The 27,682-nt window shown below is 40.1% G+C and overlaps 1 protein-coding gene across 36 annotated transcripts in view; it reads right to left on the bottom strand.

Annotated features, from left to right (window-relative positions):
• RAF1 (Raf-1 proto-oncogene, serine/threonine kinase) overlaps positions 1 to 27,682 on the bottom strand; it is a 68,332-nt gene that overhangs the window by 18,867 nt on the left and 21,783 nt on the right. For 4 of the 36 annotated variants that reach the window (XM_083429136.1, XM_083429139.1, XM_083429146.1 and 1 more), the window contains exons 1-6: positions 25,359 to 25,492; positions 12,039 to 12,129; positions 9,024 to 9,150; positions 4,000 to 4,229; positions 1,856 to 1,968; positions 789 to 891 (exon numbers count right to left, since the gene is read on the bottom strand). In XM_083429136.1, coding sequence (XP_083285262.1) covers positions 789 to 891; positions 1,856 to 1,968; positions 4,000 to 4,206 — 423 coding nt within the window. In that variant the 5' untranslated portion in view covers positions 4,207 to 4,229; positions 9,024 to 9,150; positions 12,039 to 12,129; positions 25,359 to 25,492. Of the gene's footprint in view, positions 1 to 788; positions 892 to 1,855; positions 2,801 to 3,057; positions 3,641 to 3,999; positions 4,230 to 9,023; positions 9,151 to 12,038; positions 12,130 to 18,105; positions 18,143 to 21,050; positions 21,224 to 24,166; positions 25,125 to 25,358; positions 25,560 to 27,682 lie in introns of those variants that run through there. The other 32 variants (XM_083429142.1, XM_083429169.1, XM_083429151.1 and 29 more) reach the window with 20 other exon arrangements.

The following is a 27,682-nucleotide window of genomic DNA, read 5'->3' as shown; positions in this document are numbered from 1 at the left end:
AACCAAACTATATCTTGCTGTAAACAAGTAAATATGCTGGTGTATGCTGGTCAACTCACCCATCCTGCAGGAAACAGCCCCCGGCACTAGTTTAGTGTTACATATGAACCAGCACTTATCCTTTATTTATCCCTCTTGCGGTTTGCTTAGAGAGGCAAAACACACAGCACTAAAAAAGCGCCGTGCTTTGTTTCCTTCTGACTTGGGGAAGGGAGGAGCAGGACAGACATGCTTTGAACAGCATGCACTAGGGTGTTTGCTCATTCACAGTACAGTCACAGTTAGGTTTACCATGATGTGTGAACCAGGCCAAGAAAGGAGATGCTTTTAGTCTTGACCTCCAAGCATGTGGTTTCCTGATCTCAGAAGAATACCTCAGTGTTTACTGACACAGGGGCAACAAAAGAATAAAAAGCTAAAGGATGTTAACTGAGGCAGTCTTGGCCAACCCAATGCTCTCTGTATGTTTTGGACTACCATTTCCATCATCAATGGCCATGCTGGCTAATGGGATTTTGTCAAAAAAACATTTGGAGGGGACTTGGTTGGGGAAGACAATGCCCTAAGGGTCTGGACTGCTTTTAAAAACGTCGTTGATTTTCTGCCAAGATTGGAAAGGTAAGAACATTTAGATATATTGCAACACTTGCTTTGTGTGCTGTTTTGAGGTCAAAGTATTATGAAACCTTTTGAGGGCTACTGTTGTATAATTTCTTATAAAGTCTTGTCAGCTGTACTCCCATGAGGTATTTCCAAATATTTTGTACATACAAAAGAGATCAACGTACAAAATTGTGTGTCGTAAGCGGAACATGATCCAGGAAATCCACTTGCAATTCCTCTCCAATCAAGGATGCAGCATCTGTACCCCAATCCAGCCGTGCTTTTTTACTGGAAAGGTGGGGAGAGAATATGCTGAATGAATTCCATTTTCAAGTGTATGAGAACAAAAAAAGTTTTTAACTTTTAACCAATAGTCTTAAACCAAATCACTTAAAAGTTCGGAGCTACCTGAAATGTGTGTGAACATACACTAGTTTAATAAGTGGCAACATTCAAAATAAAAGACGTAGATACCAAAATTTTAATCGCAGCCTTAATGATATGGAAGTTGTATAATGAATTTGAGCCCTAAAGTTGTCTGAAATTAACAGATTCAAGGGCAAAAATAAAATCTCACAAATAATTGATCCAGGATTGTGGCTTAACACAGCGTTCTATACCAGCCACCAGCAGTGTGAAGTCAATTAAGTTACCTTCACTCCCTCAACTTGTTAAAGAATCATTTGGTATTTAAAATTAGTACACCCCTGGTCCTATAAAAAGCAGATGTATAGATAAATATAAATATATATAGACAGATATAGATATAGTTATATAGATATTCATTTATTAAGTCCTATACCGCCCTTCATCCATAAATCTCAGGGCAGTTCACAGGATAAAATGAGATTATCCAAACTGAAATTTTTATTTGAGCAGATAAAACTTTCCAACATATTAGCTAAACCTAAAAAGATAACACTCTGCAAGTGTCATACAAAAATAGCTACATCTATGAATTGAAGAAAATTCTAGCTTTATTTCCTTCAAAGTTCAGAATAAGCAAAACAAATTGATTTCACTTAGGACAAAGCAACCACTTTAAATTCTTTGCATTCCCGCTGACTTCAATAGAACAGTTAAGCTTATACTGAATTTGAATCTATGCAACCAACTTTGGTTGGTGTGCCCTTTGTGATTTTGTACTGTTTGAATCACTGAACATTATAAGCGTGAAGCAAACAAAAACAAGGAACCCTATGGGAAGGAACTGCTTGAATGGTTTCATAAAACGTGATATTTCAATTCTTACCCTTTGTGTTCATTAAGTAATCTAAAAACAGCACAGCATTCCGGCTGCAGGCCTCTGACTTTAAGTGCTTTCATGAGACAATCATGAAGGGTCATTCCATTACGCACATTCACCTGTTTAAAAAGTAGTAGTTTTAATTCTGAAACATTTTCATTCTTCAGTCATGGAGTACGAATTAAAGTGTTATTATCAAACACTGGATGACTACAATTACACAATACTATCATAACTGAAAATTGCCATTATGGAGTTGTACACTTGTAAAGCTACTAATTCTGTGATCAAAAACTGAAGCGAAGGGATATCAGCTCCGCCCATGGCATGATGAATAACAGCAACAATCGGGGGGAAAGAAAGACATAACATCTTACAAGGACAGGAAGAAACATCACGGAGTGAATAATTGCCACACACAGGAAAGAACAATGATAGTTTTAGTTCCTCACATGAAGTTTTAGAAGTCATTTAATGTGTCAACACGAATAGAAGTTATTAATATTGCAGTTGTTGTGTAAGGGATGACTATTATGACCGGAATATAACTGAAACTAATAAGATTTCAAAACACAGAAATAAATAAAATTAGAAAGTCAACAAATCTAGAACACGGGGGGGGGGGCACCTTAATTAAATAAGGTAATTTAGTATTTGAATTATTGGTTATAATAATTGTATTATAAATTGGCATTGTTATAATGAGGCTATTATTGGAATGTAATTGAAAACTAATAAATGTTTATTATAAAAAAAAACTGAACGAAGGAAATTGAGTCTCCAACACTTCTTCATTGAAGATTCAATCCACATTTTCCTTGTTTGCCTAAGGCTGCTGTCTTAAAACCCAACACCTGGAAATAAACCCCACCGACATCCACAGGACTTCATTCAGAGCAGATGTAAATAGGATTGCACTTTAGACATGAATGGCATTGCCTAAAACAATTACTGTATTTTTTGCTCTATAAGACTCACTTTTTCCCTCCTAAAAAGTAAGGGAAAATGTGTGTGTGTCTTATGGAGCGAATGCAGGCTGCGCAGCTATCACAGAAGCCAGAACAGCAAGATGGATTGCTGCTTTCACTGTGCAGCAATCCCTCTTGCTGTTCTGGCTTCTGAGATTCAGAATATTTTTTTTCTTGTTTTCCTCCTCCAAAAACTATGTACGTCTTGTGGTCTGGTGCGTCTTATAGAGCGAAAAATACGGTAAGTCGGGTTTTTTAGTGTCACAGCTGCACAGGCACTAACCATGGTTACTTACTGCCAACAAGTGTTCCCATCTTCATCGGTTGCAATACTGAATAAGTGGGAACCATGGTAGGGCAAACAAGGAGGAATGTTAGGGGTGGGGATTGGGAGTGAATCTGCTCCTTCTAGTTTAATCGTGATAAAGAAATCAGCAGCACTGTATCTGCACTGTAAACATTCACCTGGTAGACATATGCAACGTTCAGGAGGAAAGTGAGCAGAATGACAAAGGCTGAATTCTCCCACTCTATATCTCTTATGCACTCAGCATAGAAATGCAGCAGGCTGCTGGGGAGGGGAGTCAGAGCTCTCCATCCATCCTCTGCTAGTAGGCCAGTAAATATTTTGCAGACTAATAATTTTTGTGGGCTTATTTACAAGGCCGGTGAAAGCAGTTCCTTTAAGCAAGGACAGAAATTCATATGATAGGCTTATCGAAACGTCTGACAGAATCCAATCTAGGCCTGCTGCAATTAACCTAAGCTGATGTAACTTGTGTTGCTGACATTTAACAATCTGCATATTGATTTTACGATTTTAATACAACTTTGCAAGCCTTTGGGATATACTTATAAATCACTTTAAAGTCAGAAGCAAAAAGAAAACCAAGGTGCTTTTTCTGGCTAACACTGCTTTAGTATCCAAAATAATCCATCAGCAGAAGGCCTATTCATAAGAGACAGGATCGCATATTCATTGAAGTGATACAAATCTCATTGCTCTTCCCAAAATTATGCATGTGTATATTGGGTCAACATGTTGAACAAAACATCACTGTATCCATCCTGAAGCATCTACATTTAAACATTATTAGCCCACTGGGGCACTGGAATGTTTATGCACTAGTGGGGGAAAAACAGCCAATCTTTCATCTTGCACAAAACAAGAAACAGACTCACCACTGTGCGTTGCTTGTTAGGCAAGAAAACACGAATGGTATTGCTTGTCTTGGAAGAATCTGAAAGTTTCCCATCATCAGATGCTCTACGCTGATAGCTGTACTGCTGGACAATAGTAGGTGAAATACAGTTGGATCCATTGAAGACAGAATCCTTTAATCCAATTCCATCAGTTAGAGCCTTCCAAGCCCCATGAATGTGGTCCATTGAAGCAGTCGAAGCAGTAAAACCTTTTAAAAGAAGCACAAACACATTCTGAAAACAAGTCTCCTTAAGTGCAAAACCCAAAACAGTTAGATTGTTCAACTATAAATGAAACATTTGTGGTACTCGGGTATAGGCCAATGAATTATAATTTGCACAATCAAGGGCAAGAAAACCTTGTCAACAGCTATGCTTATTTTTCTTTTGTGAGTGTTCACATGCACAGATATACACCTAAATTTCTGCAACCGCATGCTGTGTCCATCAGTAAGGAAAACTGTGCGATGCATGTGTGACACAGCACAGATTCTTAGACTCCGCACATTAGAAGCCTTCACTCACTGAACAGCTTAAGGGATGCCAATCCTGAGACAATGCAACTTTCTCGAACCCTCCATAGAATCAAACTATATGTTGATATACAGATATGTATATGAGAGTTAAATATCAATTTAATATGTTTTATTTTAATTAATGTAAACTACTTTTCTCCCAGAAGTCTGCATTTAGCAGTAGCAAGAGAAACTGATTCATGACTACACTGTTAGCGATTTTATATATTTGTTTAGAATCTCAGTTACAGTGGACCCTCTGGATACGGATTTAATTCGTTCCAGGGGTCCATGTGCACCCCGAAAAATCCGTAACCAAGTGGCAAAACCCAGAAAAATACTTCCGGGTTTGCCGCTTTTACAACCCAAAGATTACGTATCCAGAGAGGTAAGTAACCCGAGGGTCCACTGTATAGCTCTATTCATGTGCTACTTGCATAAAGGTCATGCAATCAAGGTGTAGCAGGGCCACACTCCTGGCCCACCCCAGAGGTCACATGGCTTCGCTCAGCCCCACCCCCGTTATACTCACATTAGGTGTGGATGTCTGCAGGTGGAAAGCCTACATATGTAGATGTACACACCTAATGAACAGACAACAGGGGAAGCCAACCAACTTCAGAAGACGGGTGGCAGCCAACAATGTAACTGTGCTTTCACTTTAGTGTGTGAGCACACCTTCATATCAGTAGCATACGAAAGGGGTTCACATGTAGAGTGTCTATGTACAATTTTATTGCAAATTTAGTAGACCATCAAATATTTTTTAGACTGTGGACCTACACGCTTACAAGTTTAATAAGCCCATTGAACATAATGGGAATTACTTTGGTGCAAGCATGCATAGGATTGAGCTGCCAGTTGACTAATTACTGTAAGTAGCCTGCATATAAAAATTTCAGGATACTTATCCTTTTTCCGATACTGGTCTAATACGATTTACAACTTAACAGAAGTTCCCATTTACTGTCAGAAAATTATTGTATATTTTCTTTCGGTCCCTATTACAGTAACATAGTAGAATCAAACCAGGCTAAAAGGAAAAAGAGCCTTTATCCCTCAACTGCACCAATCAAAAATGGGTCCTGATGTTTAATTGGTTAAAGCTGAAGTTGATTAATCAACTGATTAAAAATATTTAAGCTAGCAGTCGTAACATTTAGATTTCCTTCCCACTATTTAAAGGGTGAGAAATAAATCATTTAATTGTATTACTGCAACCTATAGGTTAAAATTGAGGCACAATTATTTCCCATGGTCACGCAATGAATTACATGGTTGATCTGGGATTTGTCAAAACATTTTGTGTTAGATTCGAACGGACTTATATTGGAAAGTTTGGAGGAAATTTTCCATTCCAAAATGCACATACCTGTCCAGAATTACATAAATAAAACCATGAGGGATCCCTATCATGAGCAGAGAAAATGCAGCAGAAGAATGCAGGCAAAGGGATACAGCTGGAAGGAAAAGAGGTAGCGATCTGTAGGAAATCTGAAGTGTAGTTCAGAGTTGTTGGTAAAGTTAGTATTTAGAACTCATATTGCACATTTCAAGGATTCCAAGTGCATCAGATACAATAAGCCATTAACTACCTGCATAAGAAACGTACAAAAAAAGAGACATCTCAAGGTGTTAATAAACAGTTATTAGTTGGTTCAGGCTGGGATAAATCTTAATCAGCTTCTTGAGAAGTGGTGTCTCTTTTTCATTTGGTAGATGCTTCCTTGTATTGTTTACTTCCATAGAACGACCAAGTTCCTGTGACATCACAGCCAGCTAAGTGCAGTTCAACAACTCCCTACAAACCAGAACTGAATCCAGGCACACAAGAAGAGGGCAAACTGGAGGGGAGGACATGCCTGGGCTCAAACATCTTTCATGCACCAAGAAACCAGTTGGCTGAAGCAGTCTATGGAGACAGTTTTCTTGTCCAATCATATTTTAAAGCTACTAAACAGTCACTTAATTAGAAAAGATTCAAGACAAAAGCAGCTATGCAAAATTTCCCATTGCCATGTTGCCACTAATGTTCCTTGCAATGCAATTCTCAGAAGTGTTTGCAGATCAAGGAACTTGTAAATTTAGATCAGGGTTCAGGAATTTGTGGCCCTCCAGATGCTGCTGAACTACATTTCCCATCATTCCTCACCACTGGGCATGCAGGCCGGGGCTGATGGAAGTTGAGTCCAACATCATCTGGAGGGCCACAGGTTTCCCACTTCTAATCTAGATCCTGCACATATCTGCAAATTGTGTTTACTGGAATAGAAAACCAACTAGGTGTGTTTGTTGCCCTTGCCAGTGTCAACATTTCTACAGGTCAAAAAAGTGAACAACAAACAGTAGTGCTTTGAACTGCCGGCTCTGACCACTTTCCTTATCAGGGTCAGAAACAGAGTAGAATATTATCAATGTCCAAATGTCAACTTATTACTACAACATGTGAAGGTATCAACTCTATTTGTCTCTTGCTACCTTGTTTGTTTGGTAGATTCACATTCCATCCTTCTTTTAAGGCATGTGAATACATAGCTCTCCCCTAATTTTATAGTTCTCAACAACTCTCTGAAGAAAGGTAGGCTTAGATTCAATGAACATCTTAAGGCCATCATCCAATGAAAGGGGATTTAAACCCAAATCTCTCTGGCCCTAGTCTTGAAACTACCCACTAAATCATTTTGTACCATTAATATTCCAAACATAATTCCAGGGCTCCCTTCATATATGGGAATATTTCAATTCAATCTCAAAAGCCTAGCAGGCAGAGGGAGGAACTTGCTGAAGGCCAACCATTTAGCTTCATGGCTGTGCTGGCTCATTCAGATGTAAGAATATCCAGTTCAAATCCTGACTGATATAAAACCACTGGCCTGGGATTCAGAATTGCCCTTCCTTCATGAAAGGGCCTTTGATGCAGCAGACGTTCCCGCGGACAGAAAGAGAAGGTGGCAATTTTCACGAATACCCTTCCCACATACAACCCTCCCACACTAATCCAGAGGGTTCCCCAACCAGCCAGAACAAATTGGGGGTGGGGGATCCATGCAAGACAAATCAGCCAAAAAATGCCTCACTTTTCTTACATGATCTCTGAATTGAATCCACTGTGTGGCTTTTGGAGAAATAACTCATAGTCTAACTATCCTCAATGGGCTGTTGGGAGGTTAAAACGGTATTCTGAGTCCCTAAACGGGAGCATACGACACAAATGTAACTAAACACAGCTGAACAGAGATTTCGCCTCCCTACTTGAAACACAACATACTCTGGATTAATTTAGCGATTACTCATCCATAACACCAGTTTAAAATGGAGTCTGATATGCTATTTTTTAATACAACAGAATAATCAAGCAAACAGTTGGAATAACTTAAAGTAATGACAAGTCAAAGAGTTAGCTGTAGTACTTTGTGAATCCTAAAATATTATTTTTGTTGTAACTGTGATGTTTAGCTTATTTTTTAGTAGTTTTGTTAACAAGTGTTTCATAGATGTTAATTGTTTTGATGATTTGTAATTGTTTTACTTGTTTGTTATTTATTCTGTATGATTTCTGCTATATTTATGATGTTCTATTATGTTACTGTTATTTCTTGATTGTAAGCCGCTTTGGAATTAATCCGAATGAAAAGTGGCAGAGAAATATAATCAAGTATAAGTCTCAGACATAGTGACAGGAAAGCATTGACTCCTGGGCCAAATTCAATCTATTACAGACCGCAATCCACTGATAGAGGTTTTCTTCATTAGCCCACCTAAGTTCTGCTCAAGAGTAAACCCATTGAAATTTTGTCAACTAAACGAACATGCGCCAGAGACACTGTATTTTCAAGTGGTGGGCCCTGATCTATGAAACTCACACACAAGGGATATGAGTTGGCACCATCTGTTCTAGCCTTCAAAATGTTCTTCAGTTCTTCTCTCTTAAATGGCCTTCAACCAAGATTATTTTATATAGTTGGTGCTGGCTTTTAAACTATTGGGTTTTTTTATTTATGGGTTTTGATTTTACATTGTGTAACCAGTTTCATACGGTGTCATACTGGAATTGTAATTTTCTTGTGTTTTATGTTCCGTAAGCCACCTTCAGTGGACTCTGTCCTGAAATGCAGCCGAAATATATCCAAAATAAATAAAGCAGACAGCAAGAACGGAAGGTCAAAAGAAGAGGGGCAGCTACTTTCTCACTCATGTAATCTTGACTCTTTTCCCCACAGTACTGCAAACAGAGGAAGGAAGTAGATTAGCACAGCAAGTTATTGCTAGACAATTGGCATCTATAATTCCTTCCCCCATGCCAATTCTCAACCCTCCATGTCAGAAACTGTACCAAGGAAAGAAAAGTAAGATTAATCCATGCCAAGGGAGAAGCAGCAGCTGCAGCAGCTACTGTGTGAGGAGGGTGCTTGAGAACAAACTCACACTGAGAGTATGACACTTGGTTCTCCATCAACCCTACCCCTTTACCCTGAGAAGCCAACCTACCAAACTAGTTGTAGAGCAGGACTCCAATGTATTAAGAATCCAGAGTCTACTCCTTTCACTTATGAGTTTTCACCTCAAGCAGGCTCCTGTCAGTATGCACTTGGGAGACTGGAAATTCTTTTCAACTCTGCATTTAAAAAAGTTAGATAAGGTCAATGTTGAGTCTTGCAAATACACATGAGTTAACTGAGCACAATGAACGGAGCCAGGCAACAGTCCCCATAAGAAGTCATGCAAGTTCTGGAAAAAGTCATTGTAGCCAGTATGGAGGCAGGTCTTTGATCATTGCAATCTATAACACTATAGCCATCTACAAGCATCAAGGCTACAAGCATCAAATCTGCAATTTTCCTAAGACAAAAGCATGTCTTAAAATGTTCAATCCTGGCCCATTGTCTTGTTTAAAACTTCCTGTAGACTACTAGTTTGGTTGCATTATGCAAAGAAACTATTTCTCTTTTACAGTTCTTTGTGTACACCAGAAGTTCCTTGCCACCTTTTCCTTTGCTACATTATTTCTGGTTGTCATTTTTGTATGATGATGTGCCATAATGCAATATATAGGAGATATTCCCTTTAAACTGCTACTGATATTACTAGCACTTCCAAGCAACCATGGGCAGGACTGGGATAAAAATTTAGCTATAAGTATAAGAATTGTTCCATGAGGGCAGCTACTGAGCAGAGTAAGAAACATTTTATTGAGGAAGAATTATCCAGATCATTAATTACTACATCACAAATAAATTCGCTCAGTAGCTAAATATAAAATAAACTAAATTCTGTAATATTTTTATAGGCAGAAATTCAAACTTGGCCAATTTAAACTAAAAAAAATTCTGAAATTTTTTTTGGGTCATGTGTATTTTATGTTTTCCGTTCGAAGCTTTTAAAATGTTTAAAAGAAAGAAGCAAAAATGACCCAAGAGAACCTGACATGCATTAACAAAAAAGACACCTTTGATTAGGCCGGGGAGAAAACAAAGCATCCTGTCTTCCTCAGGTATATAAATATGCGATAACCACACATTCAAATATGAAATATTTTCAGCCCTCCTTTTTTCTCATGTGCCAAAAGAAAACTCACAGCACTTGCTCAACTCCATAATATGCCAATTAAACACTCCAAATTAAGACAAATGGTTGAGGAGTGCCCCATAGCCTGGACGGCAGGAACAAGGATCACTGCGCTAAACCCAAAATTTTAAACCTAAACAAACTTGTAAATAGAGCCGAATAATGAACTAACATTTTGTTAAGCCTCAAAATTATGCACTTTACACATAAAATATATACCACACACAATACACCTAACTGTAATCCAATGGCTCTTTTAGAACAGAAAAACCTCCAATACACATATGGGGGGGAAACCAAAGCAGGAAAAATATCAGGAAGGAGAGAAGTGGAACAAAGACAAAGTAAACACTACTGCCACTTTTCTGCTCCTGATCATTCTTTGAAAAAGAAAAGGAGTTCTGTCATATTTGCATGTAGTTTGGGGAAACAGGCAGATCTTCACTTAACTCTAACTCTTAACTCTAACTGCAACACCTACAAGCTAATTTAAAAGATTTGTGGGGAAACTTATGTGTGTATGTCACTGAGGTGACAGCTAGCAATTCTACAGTGGGGTCTACATTCTAAAATACAACAAATATATTTCCCTAAAAGCTGTACAGAACTCTTATAGCAATCAAGAGTTTTTGAAAGATGATAAACATTGCGGCTTGCAAGCAAACTATAAACAGAAGTATAAATAATGACTAGTGGGAAGAAGTATACATTTTATCCTACACACACCCCCTAATAAAACCATCCCACCTTTCCTTGAGAGGTAAAGGTAGCTAACAAACAAAATCACTAAAATGAACACACTTAAATGTGGCAGGCAGTCTAATGAAATCCTATGATGATATTACTACTACTACTACTACAATTTGTATACTGAGGTACCATGGGTTACGAACTTAATTCATTCCAGAAGTCCGTTCTTAAAACAACCCAAATCGTCCTTAACTCGAGGCGCGCATTCCCTACATAGGCTTCCTGCGGCCCCGGAAACGGATTGCATTCATATCCCGGGGCAAAGTTTGCAACCCGGGACACCTACTTCCACGTTTGTGGAGTTCGTAATCCAAAGTGTTCGTAAGCAGGACTTTTCGTAACCCGAGGTACCACTGTACCACCCTTCATCCATAGATCTCAGGGCAGTTCACAATATATAATTACCAGTGGCGTAGCGTGGGTTGTCAGCACCCGGGGCAAGGCAAGTAATTTGTACCCCCTAACCCGTGGATTTGCGCCCCCTAACCCGTAGATTTGCGCCCCCTAACCCTAACCCCCAGATGTTGCGCCCGGTGCGGCCGGCCCCCTCTGCACCCCCCACGCTACGCCACTGATAATTACAACATAAAAAGCACAAAACCATAGTAGGATAGGGTTTTAAAATTTGAAAGGTTTACTGTTACATAGTGGGGGAGGCACACTTACACAGAGAGAGAGTTAAAGAAGTTGTGGAAAACAGGACAGTATGCAACAAGATAGTTAACTGAGCAACAGAACTCCTCTCTCCATTCCCTACACCTTCCCAAATTTGCTCCAGAGGGTTGGGGAAACCCCTGAACAGATTTAGGGGTGATGTAAGAGAGGGAGGGGAAGTTCTGTGCTAACAGAACTACTTCATTGGATACTGGCTGTATAGCTCAAAGATCACATATAAACCAATATTGTATATTTTCTTGTAACCCCTGCATGTCAAAGCATAACAACCCAATAATTGTACTAAATTTGTAAACTCTCCTTCTTATGAACATGGCAGCACATGATAACAGTTGAAAATCCAACACATGCAAAAAGCCTAAGTTCCTTTTCAACCCTCACTATATTCAACAGCTAACAAATGTTTCACAACTGAGGTATAATTCCAGATTAAGGGCTGGAGTACACATTACGCTTTGCCACTGGGATGCTGCCAAAACCATCATCCTGCTCATAACATAGAGAAGTACTTACTGTGTGGACCTCCGTGATCATGTTATGAATTTCCATGCTCCTGTTTTCAGCAGCATCACTGCCATGGCAAACGTAGTAATGTGCTCCAGCCCTAAGAACACCAAATGCAATATGTCCATCATAACTAGGCTCACACCAGATACATTAAGTTCGTATACTATAGATAATATTCTGAAAATATGCAAGTTGGCTATATTCTTTAGCACATAATTCTCAATTGCTCTTCTTGGTACATACAAAGCAGCCAACTTTTCTGTTATGGACTCATGTTCAATGACAATATTTGCTAATCATGAGCACATAATGAAACACAGCTTAATTTTGATGTATATGTATGACCTTAAGCTTCATTAAGAGTGAAACGGGGAGGTTACCTCTATATGCATTTTTTAAAAAGGTGATAATATACACATTTAGTTTCTAGATTCTAGGCAGCTCCATTTAACTGAGATCTTTGATATATGTTAAGATGTTATATCAAGAAGCTTGAAATAAATTTGCTCAGCTCTGGGGTTGAAATGTGCCACAAGGGTTCCAAAACCAAACACAGCTAGGCTTACCATTTCCCACCTGAATCCTGATCAGACACACTTTTGGAAGATTCAAGGCCTGTATAGTGTAGTGGGGAACCAGATATTTTGGACTTCACCCCACCCCCCATTACATATCGTATTGCCTTTTCAGTGACTACTGAAGACCCTCATTTTTTCCAACAAGTCCTTTGAAGAGGAGATTTGTATCCACAAACTGTATCTGCATTAGATTTGAATTGTTTTCATACATGATTTGTTGAAAAAATATTTTTATAGATGAAATTGGTTTGTTTGCTTTCATCGCTGATGGGATTCACGTCATAACGGTCAGTAATAGTCAATCAGAGCCAACGTACATAATAATTAGGGTTGAACTAGGACCTGGGAGCCCAGGGCTCAAATCCCCACTCATCTATGAAGCTCAATGAGTGACCTTGAGCCAGTTACAATCACTCAGCATAACAGACCTCGTATGGGGCTGCAGTGAGGATAAAATGGAGAAGGGAGAATCATGTACAACACCTTGAGCTCCTTGAAAGAATGCTGGGATTGTAAAAGTAATTATATAAAAATATTCACAGTCTAAGTGGATAAAAGTTAGCATCACTCAAGCTGAGCCAAAGACAAAACATCCACACTGCCAAAGTGATGACAGATGCCTTAGTCACCTATTTGTAGGCTTTCAAAGCAGATTTTAATAGATGCATAAATTAGCATGTCCAGAAGAAGTCTGGAGAAATCCTTTAAAATCCTCACTGTATACACATACCAACTATTCAGAATTGAAGGCCTGTATTTTAAATGTGTTTTTTCTATAGAGAAAAGAATTGGTCTCAGTAGACAGATTTAAATATAATTCAGAGGTACTATACTGTGGAAGCCTTTCAGCATATCCACCACATTTAACATCCAATACTACATTGAAAAACTTGTATAACTGAATGTTTTAATTTCCAAATAATGTAGTCATGTAAATATTTTAATTAGATTACTATTTCTGCCATAAAATTATGACCATTCATATCAACTTTACAATGAAATTCTAAACATGCTAGACTGCAAGTTCCTCTCAGTTATACAGCCTTCATTATGTACATGTATAGATTTTGGATTAGTTACTAATGAGCTAGCTGTAATATATTTAGGGTTCAGAGGCATTTATCTTTCCAAATCAGAATGAAAGATTCCACAGGTGCTCTAACCCTGTATAAATATTTTTTTCTATATCATGTTAGTAGCAATCATAATATTGCTAGAAACATATTGGGTTGCATCCCGTGAACAGAACTCTGTTCAAAGCACACTTCCACTTAGGCGGAGGTGGGGACAGGTAATTTTCACTGGTTCCTCCTTTCTGCAGGAGTGGAAGAATGAGGGACCAGAACAGCATGGGAGGTGGAATGGTGGGGAGATGGGGGGGGCTGCAGGAGAAATCAGATAAAATTGCCTTCCTTCTCTTCACCCTGCATAACCCTCTGCTGCATCTTAGTCCCAAGTCTGGATCCCTCTCACGATATTTATAAGGTGTGAAAGAGCCCTTGTTAGCAATAGCATTAAGGAGATGAGTGGGTCAACTTCATTGTAAATGCTACATGGAATGGCCTTTGCTGATTTGGAAAAGATCTACTTTTCATTAAAGACTAAAGTAAGTTAAATATTACTGTTTAGCACAGGGGTAGCCAAAATGGTGCCCTCTGGATGTTGTGGACTACAACTCCCATCAGCACCAGCCAACATAACCAATGATCAGGCATGGTGGGAGTTGTAGTCCACAACATCTGGAGAGGACCATGTTGGCTGCCCTGGATCTGGATCACTTCCACCATAACCTCTTTCTTATGCCAGTAACAGATGGAAATGAAAAGTTAAGACACCACAGGCATTACGTCACCGACACCAGTAACTGCTTACTGTGGCATTCCTGGTGAGAGACCAAATAAAGTATAAATCAATCTACTCTGTACTACCTCCAACTAATATGGTTCCAGAATGCCCCAAATTTCTCTCTTATATGTAAAACTGAGGAATAACCTAATCAGCAAAAACTCTTAAAAACAAGCACCACAAAATTCACTCTCTTCATTCTGGCAAATTTTAACACCGACTACACTGAACTTTTAGTTTATTAATCTACCAGTCCTATAGGCTATTCTTGCAAAACATATCCCCAGATTATTATATCTATTTGATTATTCCAGCTGATTACTGCCTAGTTGCCATTTGTGTTTAACTGTTCAATTGCCAAATATCATTGCTTTAGTCTTGGCATAATTCACACATAACTGTTCCTTATTGCATAGTTCCCCAAATGATTTCAACAATATCCTCATGCCAGTTAGGGTCTGGGATAACAGAACCACATTGTCTGTGAATAGCAATACATTTAGTTTCCATGTGCCAACAACAGCTAAAAAGTTTGATTTATCAGCTAGTTGATCAATGATGCCATTCACATATATGCGGAGCAAAAAGGGGGCTAGTAAACTGTTTTGTCTTACCACTCTGGTTGAACCAATTTCCTCTGACAACTGGCATTCTCTGTCTACTCTGATATGAACTTTGGTGCCTGTGTAAAAGTTCTTAATTAGAATCAACAGGTGTCTTGTACATCCTAACTCTGCATAGTTTTCTCCATAAAATCGATTTATTTATCCTGCCAAAGACTGAGATCAGGTCAACAAAAGCAGCATGTATATTTCCTAGGGCCACCTGCATCTCTCTCTGTCAAATGATTTAGAACAAAGGACTGATCTATGATTGACTTCCCATGGCAGAAGCCTGCTTATTCATCCCCAATATTATTATCTGCCCAATCTTCAGCCTTATCCAATAGATAGTGTGTGTATAATTTGGAGGAAACATCCAAAAGGTTCACTGGATGGTAACTGACTAGGAGAGGTTTGCCCCCTTTCTTAAAAATTGGGACCACAATATTTTGTTTCCATTCCTTTGAGCAATCTACCAGTGCAGTTAACATATGTAAGGGGTTTTGCTAATACAAGGGCCCATCAGTTTGAATTATCCAGAAACATCTCTGGCAGGAGCGTACCTTCCCCAGAGGTTTTGTGTCTACACAGGTAAGATATTTATATTTTTAAAATATATTTACAGAGCACTATTCTATAAAAAAATCAGAACATAGAACCATACAGTAGAAACATATTAAAAAGTTAAAAATGGAATATTCAGAGACACCACGCTAAGTTATGTCTACCCTTGATTAATAAAACTTAAAGATATTTGGTAAGTACAGTCATACCTTGGGATAAATATGCTTCAGGATAAGTATTTTCGGGTTGCGCTCCGCGGCGACCCAGAAGTAACAGAGCACGTTACTTCCGGGTTTCACCATTCACACATGCGCAGACGGTCAAAATGACATCACGCGTATGCGCAGAAGTGGCGAAACGCGACCCACGCAGATGCGTCCTACGTTCTGGTCAGGATGCAAACAGGGCTCCGGAACGGATCCCATTCACATCCCAAGGTACCACTGTATACCACTTTTCAGCAACTAAATATTTAACATTTATTTTCAAGTAATGCTCTTGAAATCTTAACTATTTAAAACAACCAACATAGCCAGAAAGCTTTTGCTCTGTCATTCCTGACTCTTCTCCTTCTGCTTTGGTGATCACTCATAGCAGAGTAAAATTGTCTTCCATGAACACGGTCTTAACAGTGAGTCCATAAGTGACTGTGCAGGCCAATTCTGAATCCACACGTCCTTCCACAGTGGGGACATATTTTTCCGGGAGGGAGCTGATCACAGTGAGGGTTTGCCCAACGTGCCTTCCTCTTAGCTCATTTCTTCCTGAGTTCGTGCTTCTTCAATGTCCATGACACCTTTGGTAAAAGCTGTTCTCCAACTGGAGTGCTCACAGGCCGGTGTTTCCCAGTTATCAGTGCTTATGTTACTTTTTTAAAGATTTGCCTTGAAGAGTGTCTTTAAACCTCTTTTGTTGTCCACCGGTATTTTGCTTTCCATTCCTGACTAGAGCAATGCCTGCACCCAATGTGGAAATACGTATTCTTACATCATGTCTAAAATAATCATGTCAGACAGACCTTGGATAATTTCCTTGCATAATGCTGAGCTCAATATGCCAATAGGCAGCGAAAGTTTAACATTAATATGTGAAGGTATGGTAACCTAATGACTAACCAACCTCTCTGAAAGAAACATCAATATATTATGACTAATCAACCTCTCTGTTTCAGCAAGAGTAATTTCAACTTGGCTTTTATTTTTGACATGCTTAACATAACACACACATTCCATTCAGAATACCAAGTAGCAAAATTTACAAAAGGATAAAATCATATTCTGCCCAATCTGGTTACGCTACTTAATTCTTTCTACTCGGTACACACCTATAAAGTTTGCCTAAAATAGCCTTTCAAATTATGCCCAGCAGCAGAAGACAGAATAATTCTGTCTTTTGCCCAGATTTCAAGGGACCCATAGCAGTATCAAGAGATGTACAGGGTGCTTTAGAATCCACTTTCTTTGTTCAACTTCTCATCATACACAATACAGTCATACCTTATTTTGCAACCAGGGTCCATTCCGGAGCCCCAGCCGCTAGCCAAAAAGGACGCAGGGCAAAGCGCCGTGTCTGCACATGCGCGAAGCGCGATTTAGCACTTCTGCGCATGCGCAAGCGGCAAACTGGAAGTTCCGGTACTTCCAGGTTTGCCACAGACATTCGCCGGAATGGACGCTAGACGAGGTGGACGTTCGCGGAGGTATTACTGTATCAGTAAAGAAAAATAATCCTTTTTTCATTGATTGATTGATTGGTTGATTGATAAAAGTATACCTACTTTTGGTCCACCCTGTATAATGCATTTCCATTTCTCAGCACACTGGTACACACCTAGCCAATGAAGACTGTTTTTGCTGAGACTTCCCAGGGTTCAACCTTCTCTCTGAACATGCAAACTCCAGAGCAAACAGATCAGATTGGAAGCTTATTTCGTATGTGTACTATACACAAATACCATAAAAGTAGTTTTAGAAAACCAGCAAATTATTAATAAACAACTACCTTTTGTTAATTTGATACCACTAGGGAATTTAGGAAAGTGGGTATGGGCTTTTTTTTTTTCAGAATGAGGGCTACATTCCCTTGAGAGCAACCTTCCAGGACATGCATGCCAGTTGTGGGTGGCCAGAGGTAAAAATGGATTGAACCAGAGGCAAAAGTGGGTGGGGCAACGGATGCACCTTATGATTTTTACAGTAGGTTACACAAAAATCAAAGGTTCGAACATACCACCCCCTCCCCTTCTCCATCCAGGCAAGGAAGAGGCACCATCACAGTTCAACAGAACCTTCCAGCCTGTTTAAGAAGGGCGTGACCTGGGGAAAGAGGTTGTTGCCAGGGGGAGTAGAGTCCCTAGGACCAGATAGAGGAACAGAGAGCCAAATTTGTGCCCCCAGGACTGAGGTCTCACACACAGGACTAAAAGTACCGTCACACATCACAAGCCTAGCTCTATCTACTGTACTATCCCATGTTGCTACATACCATGGGTGGAGCTTGCTGAAGAATGTGATTGTTGGTACTAGGAAATATGAACATCAAAACAAGGTCAATAGGACAGGCAGAGCTACATGCAGTACAACCTCAAATATAAAGTTCCTAGTCCCTGTCCAGCTGTGCAACTAGTCTTCTTGCTGCTTAGAAGAGGCACAATGTCTGGTGGTCATTTATTACTGCAACAAAAGCTTCTTTAATAAATTCAGTGAAGCCTCGTAAGTGGGAAAATCCATTGAGGAACCTGTGACATAAGCCAGCCATCAACACTTAAAAGCTTTTACTTAGCTGTTGGAACATCATATTTCCCACAATCCTCAGTTAGAGCAGGTCTTAATGAGCAAAAACTTTCAGCATATGCTTATACTTTGTAGTTTTCTGGCTACCCGAGTCATATGGCAAAAGCCTATATGAACATATGGGAGACAGCATAGTGAGCAAATGTGCTCGTTTGTCTTTGAAGCTAGCTTTGGACCATTAGAGCTTCTAGAAAGGCTACAAAACAGGTGTGTCTAATTCAAACAAATAAATGGTTCAACACAGATTAAAATAAAATACAGGAAAGATCTAAAGATAATGCTGGTATGTTTATTCTGTTTTTAAAGTCATTCCTTCTATTTAGTGTAAACCATAAATCAGATAAGATATGGGATCTGCTATAGATCCCAAATGCACCTGAGTCAAGTCAAGTCCAGAAATCAATTAGGTGTTTTAGAAGACATTCTGTAGCACTTGACTGAACTAAACTACTCATTCCTGCAGCAACACTCTGGACAATGAAATGTTAGGAGCTACAGTATGTACAGCATACATACTATATGAGCACGTGATCACAGGGCACCCTACACAGAAGATCCATGCAGCTGTTCTCTTTAAACATCAAAAGATACCACACTCTAGTAAAACCCACTGGATAAAGTGATCATGCCTAAAGCTAGTATGAAATCAAAATAATCTTTCAGTACCTACCAAAAGCTAAACTGAACAGTTTTCCATAATAAATGAACCAGTTCATAAATGAACCAGTTCGTAATATCCCAAGCAGTGCCAGCAAATAAAAGTGTTCCTCCTTATTCCACAAAGTTTGTGCTAATTCACACAACACATTTCTCCAACAACACATTTCATCTTTGACACAAGTCCTAGGGATAAAAGTAACAAGTAAAACAGGAAATCAAACTGCTAAAATCTGTATGATGAATGCAGCATTTTTTCTAACAGCCGCAAATCACGTGAATTGCTGCCATCCATAAATATAATCACCCAACTTGTGAGCTTTCATCCATATTAACAAGCAGAATGACTGGGACCACACACATGTATGAACACTAATGTGCACTGCACACATTCTAGGATACTGCTAGAAGGTCAACTTCTAATTAGCAAATATACATTGCAAGACACTCTTGGAAGGCACCAATGTAGGTCCCATAGTTGATTGCATCTACAAGGAAACGAATTGCATGGGGATATTAGATAACCACACTGCACAGCTAAGAAAAAGAAAAGGAATTAAACTAATGACATATACAAGGAACTAGCTGGCACAAAAAGAAGCTAGCTAGTATTAAAGCGGCAAGAGACACGATTCAAGACAAGTCAATCCAGAAATAAATGCACATGCAAACACATTCCAAAATCAAGCCATACTTCAAAAGTCTATAATTAATTCAATATTTTCATCCAACAGAGCAGCCAATGTACACCTCCCTGCATGTCTGCCTAAATTCATTCACTGCCATATTATACTGAGATTGTAAACTAGCTGGGAGTGTAAGCCAAGAAGGCCACCTGCTCCACCTAAAGCTCACCTCAGTTATGATAGCCCTAGGGTGGCCTTGGCAGCCCACCTTCTCTTTTGTAAAATTTCTGAGATAATGAATGCAAAGAATCTTGTATATTAATAATAATCCAGAGTATACAAGTATTATAGCTTAGACAATGATTCTTTTAGTGTTTCAGTACAATGCTGTTAAAACAAAACAGACTTCAGGAAAGTTACTCAAAAATCAACAGGATTAACAGATAAAAAGGAAACACATAAATTATGTCAGCAACACAACAAAATAAAAGAATCATTTATCACTTTACATTGCCCTATGCCATGTTTAGAGATATGAAAAGGTATTTGCTAGCCATATTCTTTTCCTCCTCAGTTTTTGTTGTTGTTGTTGCAATGCAAATAAAACTTAGTTTCAGTTACTGTCCTTTAGCTCAAAATCACAAGGGCAGATCTATTAGAATAGGTAAAAATAGCACTACTGAAGATGCCAAAGGAGAATCTTTCCACTATATGGCCACTGCTTAGACTGCAACATCAGCTGGCTTTCTTTTTATAACCCTTTGGCTACATATATATATGAACTGCAGCTAACACTGTAAATTTGTGAAGGTTGAGAAGGAAGACTCAACTCTGCATCGTCATTCAACTCTGCTCTTTATATTTTCCAAGATAAAATCCTATTTCAGGACCCATTTGTTTGTATGATCTCAGGAAATAAACATACATGTAAAAATATAAGACCCTGGTCATCCATATCTCTTGTCTGATTCAGGGATACCATAGCTAAAATTCACTTCTACAGTGGCACAAGTCCTTCCAAATATTGATCAGTGTAACACCACTTGTGATCCTCCAAATAAAATGAAACTACAGATGCACAATAAACTTTGTGTTTCTCCTAGGGTTTCAGTAACAAGGGAGCTGTCAGTCACCACAACTGGTGGGACCCATATATAGTTTGGTCTTTATTATGATTAAAGATTTTCTTGATTTACAAGTGTGTGTGCGCAATGTTCTCTCTCATATATTTTTTTCCCATGTAACATTTTTACAAATCAGTTTCATTTGTTGAGACATTGGGAAGAAAAGGGGGAATGAGGTGGAGGGGTGGGGAAGATGGGTGGGGGTGGGGTGGGGTTTCTATTTTACTTACTATATGTGGGGTTTGGTGTCAGCGTTGCTTGTGCACGTTCTTTGCTGTTCACTTGTGTTCCTTTGGTGATGAGAGAGGTTGGGGTTGGCCTAGGGTGTGGTTGTTCATTTGTGGTTGGCTGTGGTCCATATACAGTTTGGTGGAGTGGGGAGAGGAAACTATAACTTATTCTACTGCAAGACATCAGTATGGAAGACAGAAGTAAAGTAAAGAGCAAAGTTTCTCCAGTTCATGAGTTGAACATCCTCTTCCTCACCCACAGCAAGTTTCCCAACAGTGTTTCCTAAGAATATGACTTTGGGGAAACTTTGAACCATCCCAAATACTCATTGTATAACCACTAGAAATCAAAATAGTACCAAATCACACAGAATACAGTACTGTATGTAACAGATTTCTCATGAGCTACTAAGTATATTTGAGGGAAGGGATATATATTCCTCAATAAAAAGTTAAAGGGACCCCTGACCATTAGGTCCAGTCATAGCCGACTCTGGGGTTGCAGCGCTCATCTCGCTTTATTGGCCGAGGGAGCTTCCGGGTCATGTGGCCAGCATGACTAAGCCGCTTCTGGCAAACCAGAGCAGCACACACAAACGCCGTTTACCTTCCCGCCGGAGAGGTAAATTTATCTACTTGAACTGCTCCATAAATATGCCACGGCCATGTTTTCATGGTGGTGAAAACCAAAGCTATTGCAGCAGCTGAGAAATCAAATGCAGTATTTAGGATTGCTGGTACAAATGTGTGTCCACTTACTTGTATCCACAATTACCTAGGATAGATACATCTTATAGCCATGAAAAAACTGCTTCTCTATTTTAGCAAAAAGCCCTATGATTTACAGTATGCTGTGGTTAAGCCAACAGTAGAAAGTACACCTTAAGATAAAGGCTTTGATACCATATCTATACCTCGTTAAGAAATTAGTTTGAGCATGTAAAGAGAACAATCTCCTTGCCCTTTCCAAGCCAACTAACATTAATAAACAAAAAGATGCAATTCTCCCTCTCCCTTCTTCCGTTTAGTTCTCCCTTCACCACATTCTTAGCATAAATGTCTACTATTCTGCTAAGCAAAGTCAATAATAATTTCAAGATTTTAGCTCACTCTCTTCCCTTTGAAAAATTACAAAGTAAAATGCCACATTGAAGCCCTTGGGTCTAAAACCCTAAACCAGATTTAATTACTGTTAGTACCACACCCATCTAGTAACTCAGTGAACCAACCTCACTCAGTTCACAATCTAAAAATATACAAGATGTCCCAAATGTTCTAAAGTGATACTATGTGCAATGAATAGAACACATTGCTTATTGATATAGTTTTATTAGGATTTGCCAGATCTCAAGCAATTTTGGTTATACCACAACTGCACTGGAACACCAAGTTGGGCACTAAACAACAGTACTGCCATACACTTAAAATAATTCATGCAGCACTGAAATGCTGCACACACACACAACAGCATCATCTAACAAACTGACTCTATAGAGTAACCTAAAATGGAATATACAGTAACTGAAATGCCAACTATCCACAACCTTCGCAAGTTAAAACCAGTCATATTTTATTTGATTTTGATCAAATTTATATTTCCTGCTCCATCTAAGGAACAGTCAAGGCTTTGCCTAAAAAAACCCAAAAACCGCCGCTCCAAAAGTACAGCAGCAGAACACAGTGTTACTTATAGCTGCAAACAAATTTAGGGATCCATTTGTTATTGCACTTCTCAAAGGAGCAGTGAAATATATTTGCATTATAATCAAAAACTTCAAAGATAATTTTTGCAATAAACTTCCAGTGTTAGGTTGACAGCAACAATATTCTGCAATGAATATATCAGCTACTGTCAAAAGAGGTTATTCACCAATTCTCAATTCTGAAAGGCTATTCATCATATAACTTCTCATGCTTAAGGAGGTTTTGGAATAATGTAAAGTGGTTTTGTTGCATTGTTCCAGTAAAATAATTTCGGCATGGTATACAAAGCATCTAGCAACATCATATGCCAGTTATTTAAACATTTTACATCTGTACAGCAGCAGCTTTCCAAACAAAATAGCAATGTACAAAAAATAAATTATTCAAGAAGCATAACCTACACCACTTGAAATTAAAATCTTAACTAAAAGTTAAATCTTAATTTTGGACCAGGATGACTAACCCATGGCCCTCCAGATGCTGCTGGATTACAACTCCAACCATCCCTGACCACTGGCCATGCTGGCTAGGTTGATAGGAGCCGAGTCAAACAACCTCTGGAGGATCACAGATTCCACACTCAATTTCAAAACAGAAGAATACATGATTAACAGTGTAATTAATCCTAACTTAGCAGTCTTACTGAATTCAATGAAGCCTACCCCCAGGTAAGTGGAAACTAATTCATGCAACATTGGACTGTGCTGCACAGTTAAGGACACTACAGCATGTATCAGCTTCAGCCAGGCAAACCAATGGCCTAGCCTAGAACTATCTACTTTGGCATCACATCTACCAAGGTTTCTAGAAGAGATTTTTTTAAAGCCCTTCTATCCAAGATACTCTGACCAGCAATTCCAGATATTAGACTTGGCACTTTATATGCTTGTAAACTGCCTAGAATTCTATTTTGGCTATGTACAAAATAAACAAACAAATACGCAAAACATTAGATAAGGTATCTTCTGAAAAGCTATGTTCTCTCTCAAAATAGATGCAACACGTTACAAAATATTTGCTTACCTAGGATTGCACCCTTTGTGTGTTTTAAAACTGGAATTTTACCAAGTCTACGCTATTCAAGTATTTAAAAGTCATTCTGACTTTTAGGTTACCATCCTATGGATACTTACTTGGAAAGTAAAGCCACTTAAATGAGTGGGACTTTCAAGTAAACATTGATGACTCAGCTAATACTCATTAGAAATAGTCTGTAATAGACTACAGAAATAGAAATCATGTACTTTCCCACTCCAAGCCAAAACAACCACAGCCAACAAAAGGAACTCAAGACAAGCCTGCTTATCACTGACTTGATTTGCATTAGTTAACTATGTGAGATGCACAAATCAATGCCAGTTCATAACAAAGAAAATCTAAGTATGCTTGCATAAAGACTCCTTGTCTCCTACCTCTACAAAGATAGCCAGAAGACTGATGAAAGAAGTTCTCCCCAGGTGTTTTTTATGTCTTCACCTTCACTTACCTGCACAGACTTAAGCAATTAAGCTGTGATACAGCTGCTAAACTGCCTCCTCTTTTCCACCTTTCTTAAAGCAACCAAGAACATATCTGGATCCCACACGGGGGAAATATGGGAATCCCCATTCAGCAACCACTCCTCACTCCCCAGCGATGACCTCATTTCTGAAAGTTTCTAATCACTCGTTTCAAATTATTTCCAATGCAATTCAGAGACTATCCAGGACGCAAAAGGCTCCGTCCAGACTCCAGAGGATGCTGCAGCTACGACGGAGGCAGCCAAACGCATTTTAAACCACACCGGCTCCGGATAACTAACCCACTGCATAACTTCAACTCATGGCTACTTTTCAATCGGCAGACGTTTTAGTCACAACAGGAGCCCGAAGACCCAGCCTGAAAGCATCAACCCGGCAAAAGAAAAGCGCTGACTTGCGCAGCGACGGCAGCTGCATCCATTCCTACCCTTGTCAACGTCGCGAAGGAGCCGCTGCTGCATCACATTATTGGACGCCAGCAAGAGAGAAGCCTGCGCTGCTTGCCTCATTCCCCACACCCGTTCCCTGAAGGGGCAGGACAGCACGCTTTCCTCACCCGAACCAAATTAAAAAAAAAAAAAAATACAAATGAGGAAGGAGAAAGCAAGCAAGAAACAAACAAACTCAAAGTGGGTAGGGCCCGACAGTCTGGTAGCGTCAAAAGCTGACTACGGAGGCAGTTTTAGCAGCTGCAAACTGAGCGCCCCGTCTAAATTGCCGGAGAAAAGCGACGCCACTGCGAGCAGCGAGGAATGGGGAGAAGAAGCCGAGCGCACAGCATCCCCGTCTCAGCCTCGGGGCAGGCGGGACTCGCGGGAGGACGCAGCCGTCCAACCTGGGCGGCTCCGTCCGCACAGACGCCGAGCACAACGGAGGCTGCTGAAGCAGCTCCTGGGCGGCCGCCCCCTTCCCAGTGTCTCCGGGCTTTCCTAGCCCCCCGCTACACACACACACACACACACACACACACACGCCTCGACACGACACGACGGCGCCTTCCCCATCTCTTTGGACAACTTCAACCCTTTCCCGGGGCTCCGGCTGCGACACTCCCGCCCTCCCAGCCGCGAAACCAGCCCGGTACCTGTCCGTCTCTCTCGGGTGCCGCCGCCGCCGCTGCTTGTGCCGCCACCTCCTCCAGCTCTTCCCTCACTCCCAGCCGCCCGCTCCGCTCCCCATCTAAAATGGCCGCCTTACTAACACCGAGACATTTATTCCAAAGCCATCCAAGCTCTCGGAGCTCGAGTCCTCCCGCCTGGAGTGCCGAGTCCTCGATGGCTGGAGCAGCCCTCTCTCTCCCGGCCCGGCCCCTTTTCCTCCTCCCTGGGATCGCCCGCCTGTCTCGCCGCCGCCATTTGAAACGCCTGCTTGCCCGGGTGGGGGAGGAGGCGTCGCAAATGCCCTTGTGAGGCGGGGGGTAGGGGGCTTCCCAGGCTGGGATAAGCACGGCGAGTACACGGTGCTCTCCCCAGCCCCCGGAGTTGGCTCCGTGGCATCTCCCCGGTCTTGTCTAGACTGGGATTAAGCTCTCCAGATGTCCCTTGTTTGCAGGGATTCCTCCTTCAGAGCATCCCATGGAGCATAAGAGAGCAGCGCTTGCTATCGCTCCTCTTTCCTAGTTGAATTCGGGGAACGTGCCGCTCGCTACCTCTGCATTATGTCTCCCCCTTAGTATTATATCTGCTTAAAACTGGAAGATGTAAGGGAGCAGCGTAACTAACTAAAACTGGCAAAGAGCTGGAGTGGGTATAGATACAGAACTACTTCTTAAGGTTTTTAATCAGCAAAGTGGCCCATGCTGCGTTTGTCCTCCTGCGAACCCAATTCAGTAGCAAGATTCTGCTGATTCTCACCTTGACTAAAGAGGATAAGTGTGATCGGCCAGAAGGAGCTCTGGTTACAAAGTGTTTCCAGTCATGTAGAAGAGACTATGGCTAATACGAGCTCTACTCACATCTCTTAGTGAAGGAGGTTTGGGTGTAGGACCACCGGCCACGATCCTGGTTATCCCCTTATTTGTACAGTTAATCCAGAATTGGCCTCCACAGTCACTTACGGACTCATTGTTAAAACGGTGTTTATGGAAGACAATCTTACTCTGCTACGAGTGATCACCAAAAAGACAGTTAATGTACGTCCTATGTCCTTGCAGAAATACAGGAGGGCATTTTCAGATGTCATGAACATGTTGGCTAGACTGCCAGTTCCCATCATCCCTAAGCATTGGTCATGCTGTGGGAGTTTCAGCATCAGGAGAACTACAGTTTAGACATCCCTGCAGGGTTGCTGGTTGTATTGAAACAAATGCATGTAGGTTGGGCACAAAGCCCACCACCAGAATTTCATGTCTCTCCCTATGTTCAGAACATTTGTAAGGAGCTGGTTTGAAGGCAGTGATGGGCTAAAGTGACTTATTCAGTGTCATACAACAGACTATGGGAGAAATAGGGTCTCAACCTGAACTTTCCAGAGACAAATGATACACTATTCCACTCTTCCTCCTGGACTACCCCTGCAACTGCAAAGCATACAAAAATAGCTTAACACAGGTTCATTACTCTATAATGGCTTTAGGCTTCAACCATCTTGTACTTGCCAGGCTGCACATAAACACAGTATCATATACTTGTAGTCTGCCTATTGTCTGGCTCCATGTGCACAATCAAGGATGTCAGTTTAGAACACCACATTCCATTGTTAAATGTGCATTAAGCCCTTTTCTTTAACATATCCGTCCTAATTGTTAGCTTTGGAGGTAAATAATCCACATCAGATTAATTTGAATAAGCACATAGAATGTTTAAAAGTGTGATAAAATGTTATGGAGATTTTTCACCTTCTAAATGCAGGTTTATGAGAAAAAATCTTAATAGCATGCTTTTTAAAAAGTATTTTTTAAAAAACAACAACATTCAAATCAATCTTTTAGCAGGTACAACTTTTTACTGCAGCCATGGCAGTCCACAATAATACATAATTAAAGCAAGACCAAGGGTAGTAATCAACTAGGCTTTACTTAGAGTAGACCCACTGAAATTAATGAGCATTACTAAAATAGGTCCACTAATTTCAGTGGATCCACTCTGAGTAAAACTTAGTTGACTACCATTGCAACAGAATAAAATAACACATCAAAAGCCAACAATAAAATATCTGTGTCCTAGCAACCGACAGCAATGATTTATGCACACTAAATCATCAGATACTTTTCTAATTGCTAGACACCTGGCAAAATAAGAAAATATTCACCCTCTGAATCAATACAAGAACAAAACTAGATAGGTATTCCTGCAGAGCAGTGGTGGGGAACTTATTTCAAGGGCAGGGGGGAAAACGTGCAGAGAATGAAAAAGCCTGAGGAAATGTAAGTGTCTTCACCTGGTGCCAAAATGATATCCAAGTAGGCTC

This window comes from Podarcis tiliguerta (assembly GCF_965153285.1).
Source record: "Podarcis tiliguerta genome assembly, chromosome: 2".
Classification (NCBI taxonomy): Eukaryota; Metazoa; Chordata; class Lepidosauria; order Squamata; family Lacertidae; genus Podarcis; species Podarcis tiliguerta.
Note: the sequence above shows the minus strand (reverse complement) of the source record. Positions and strands in the feature narration are given on the sequence as shown.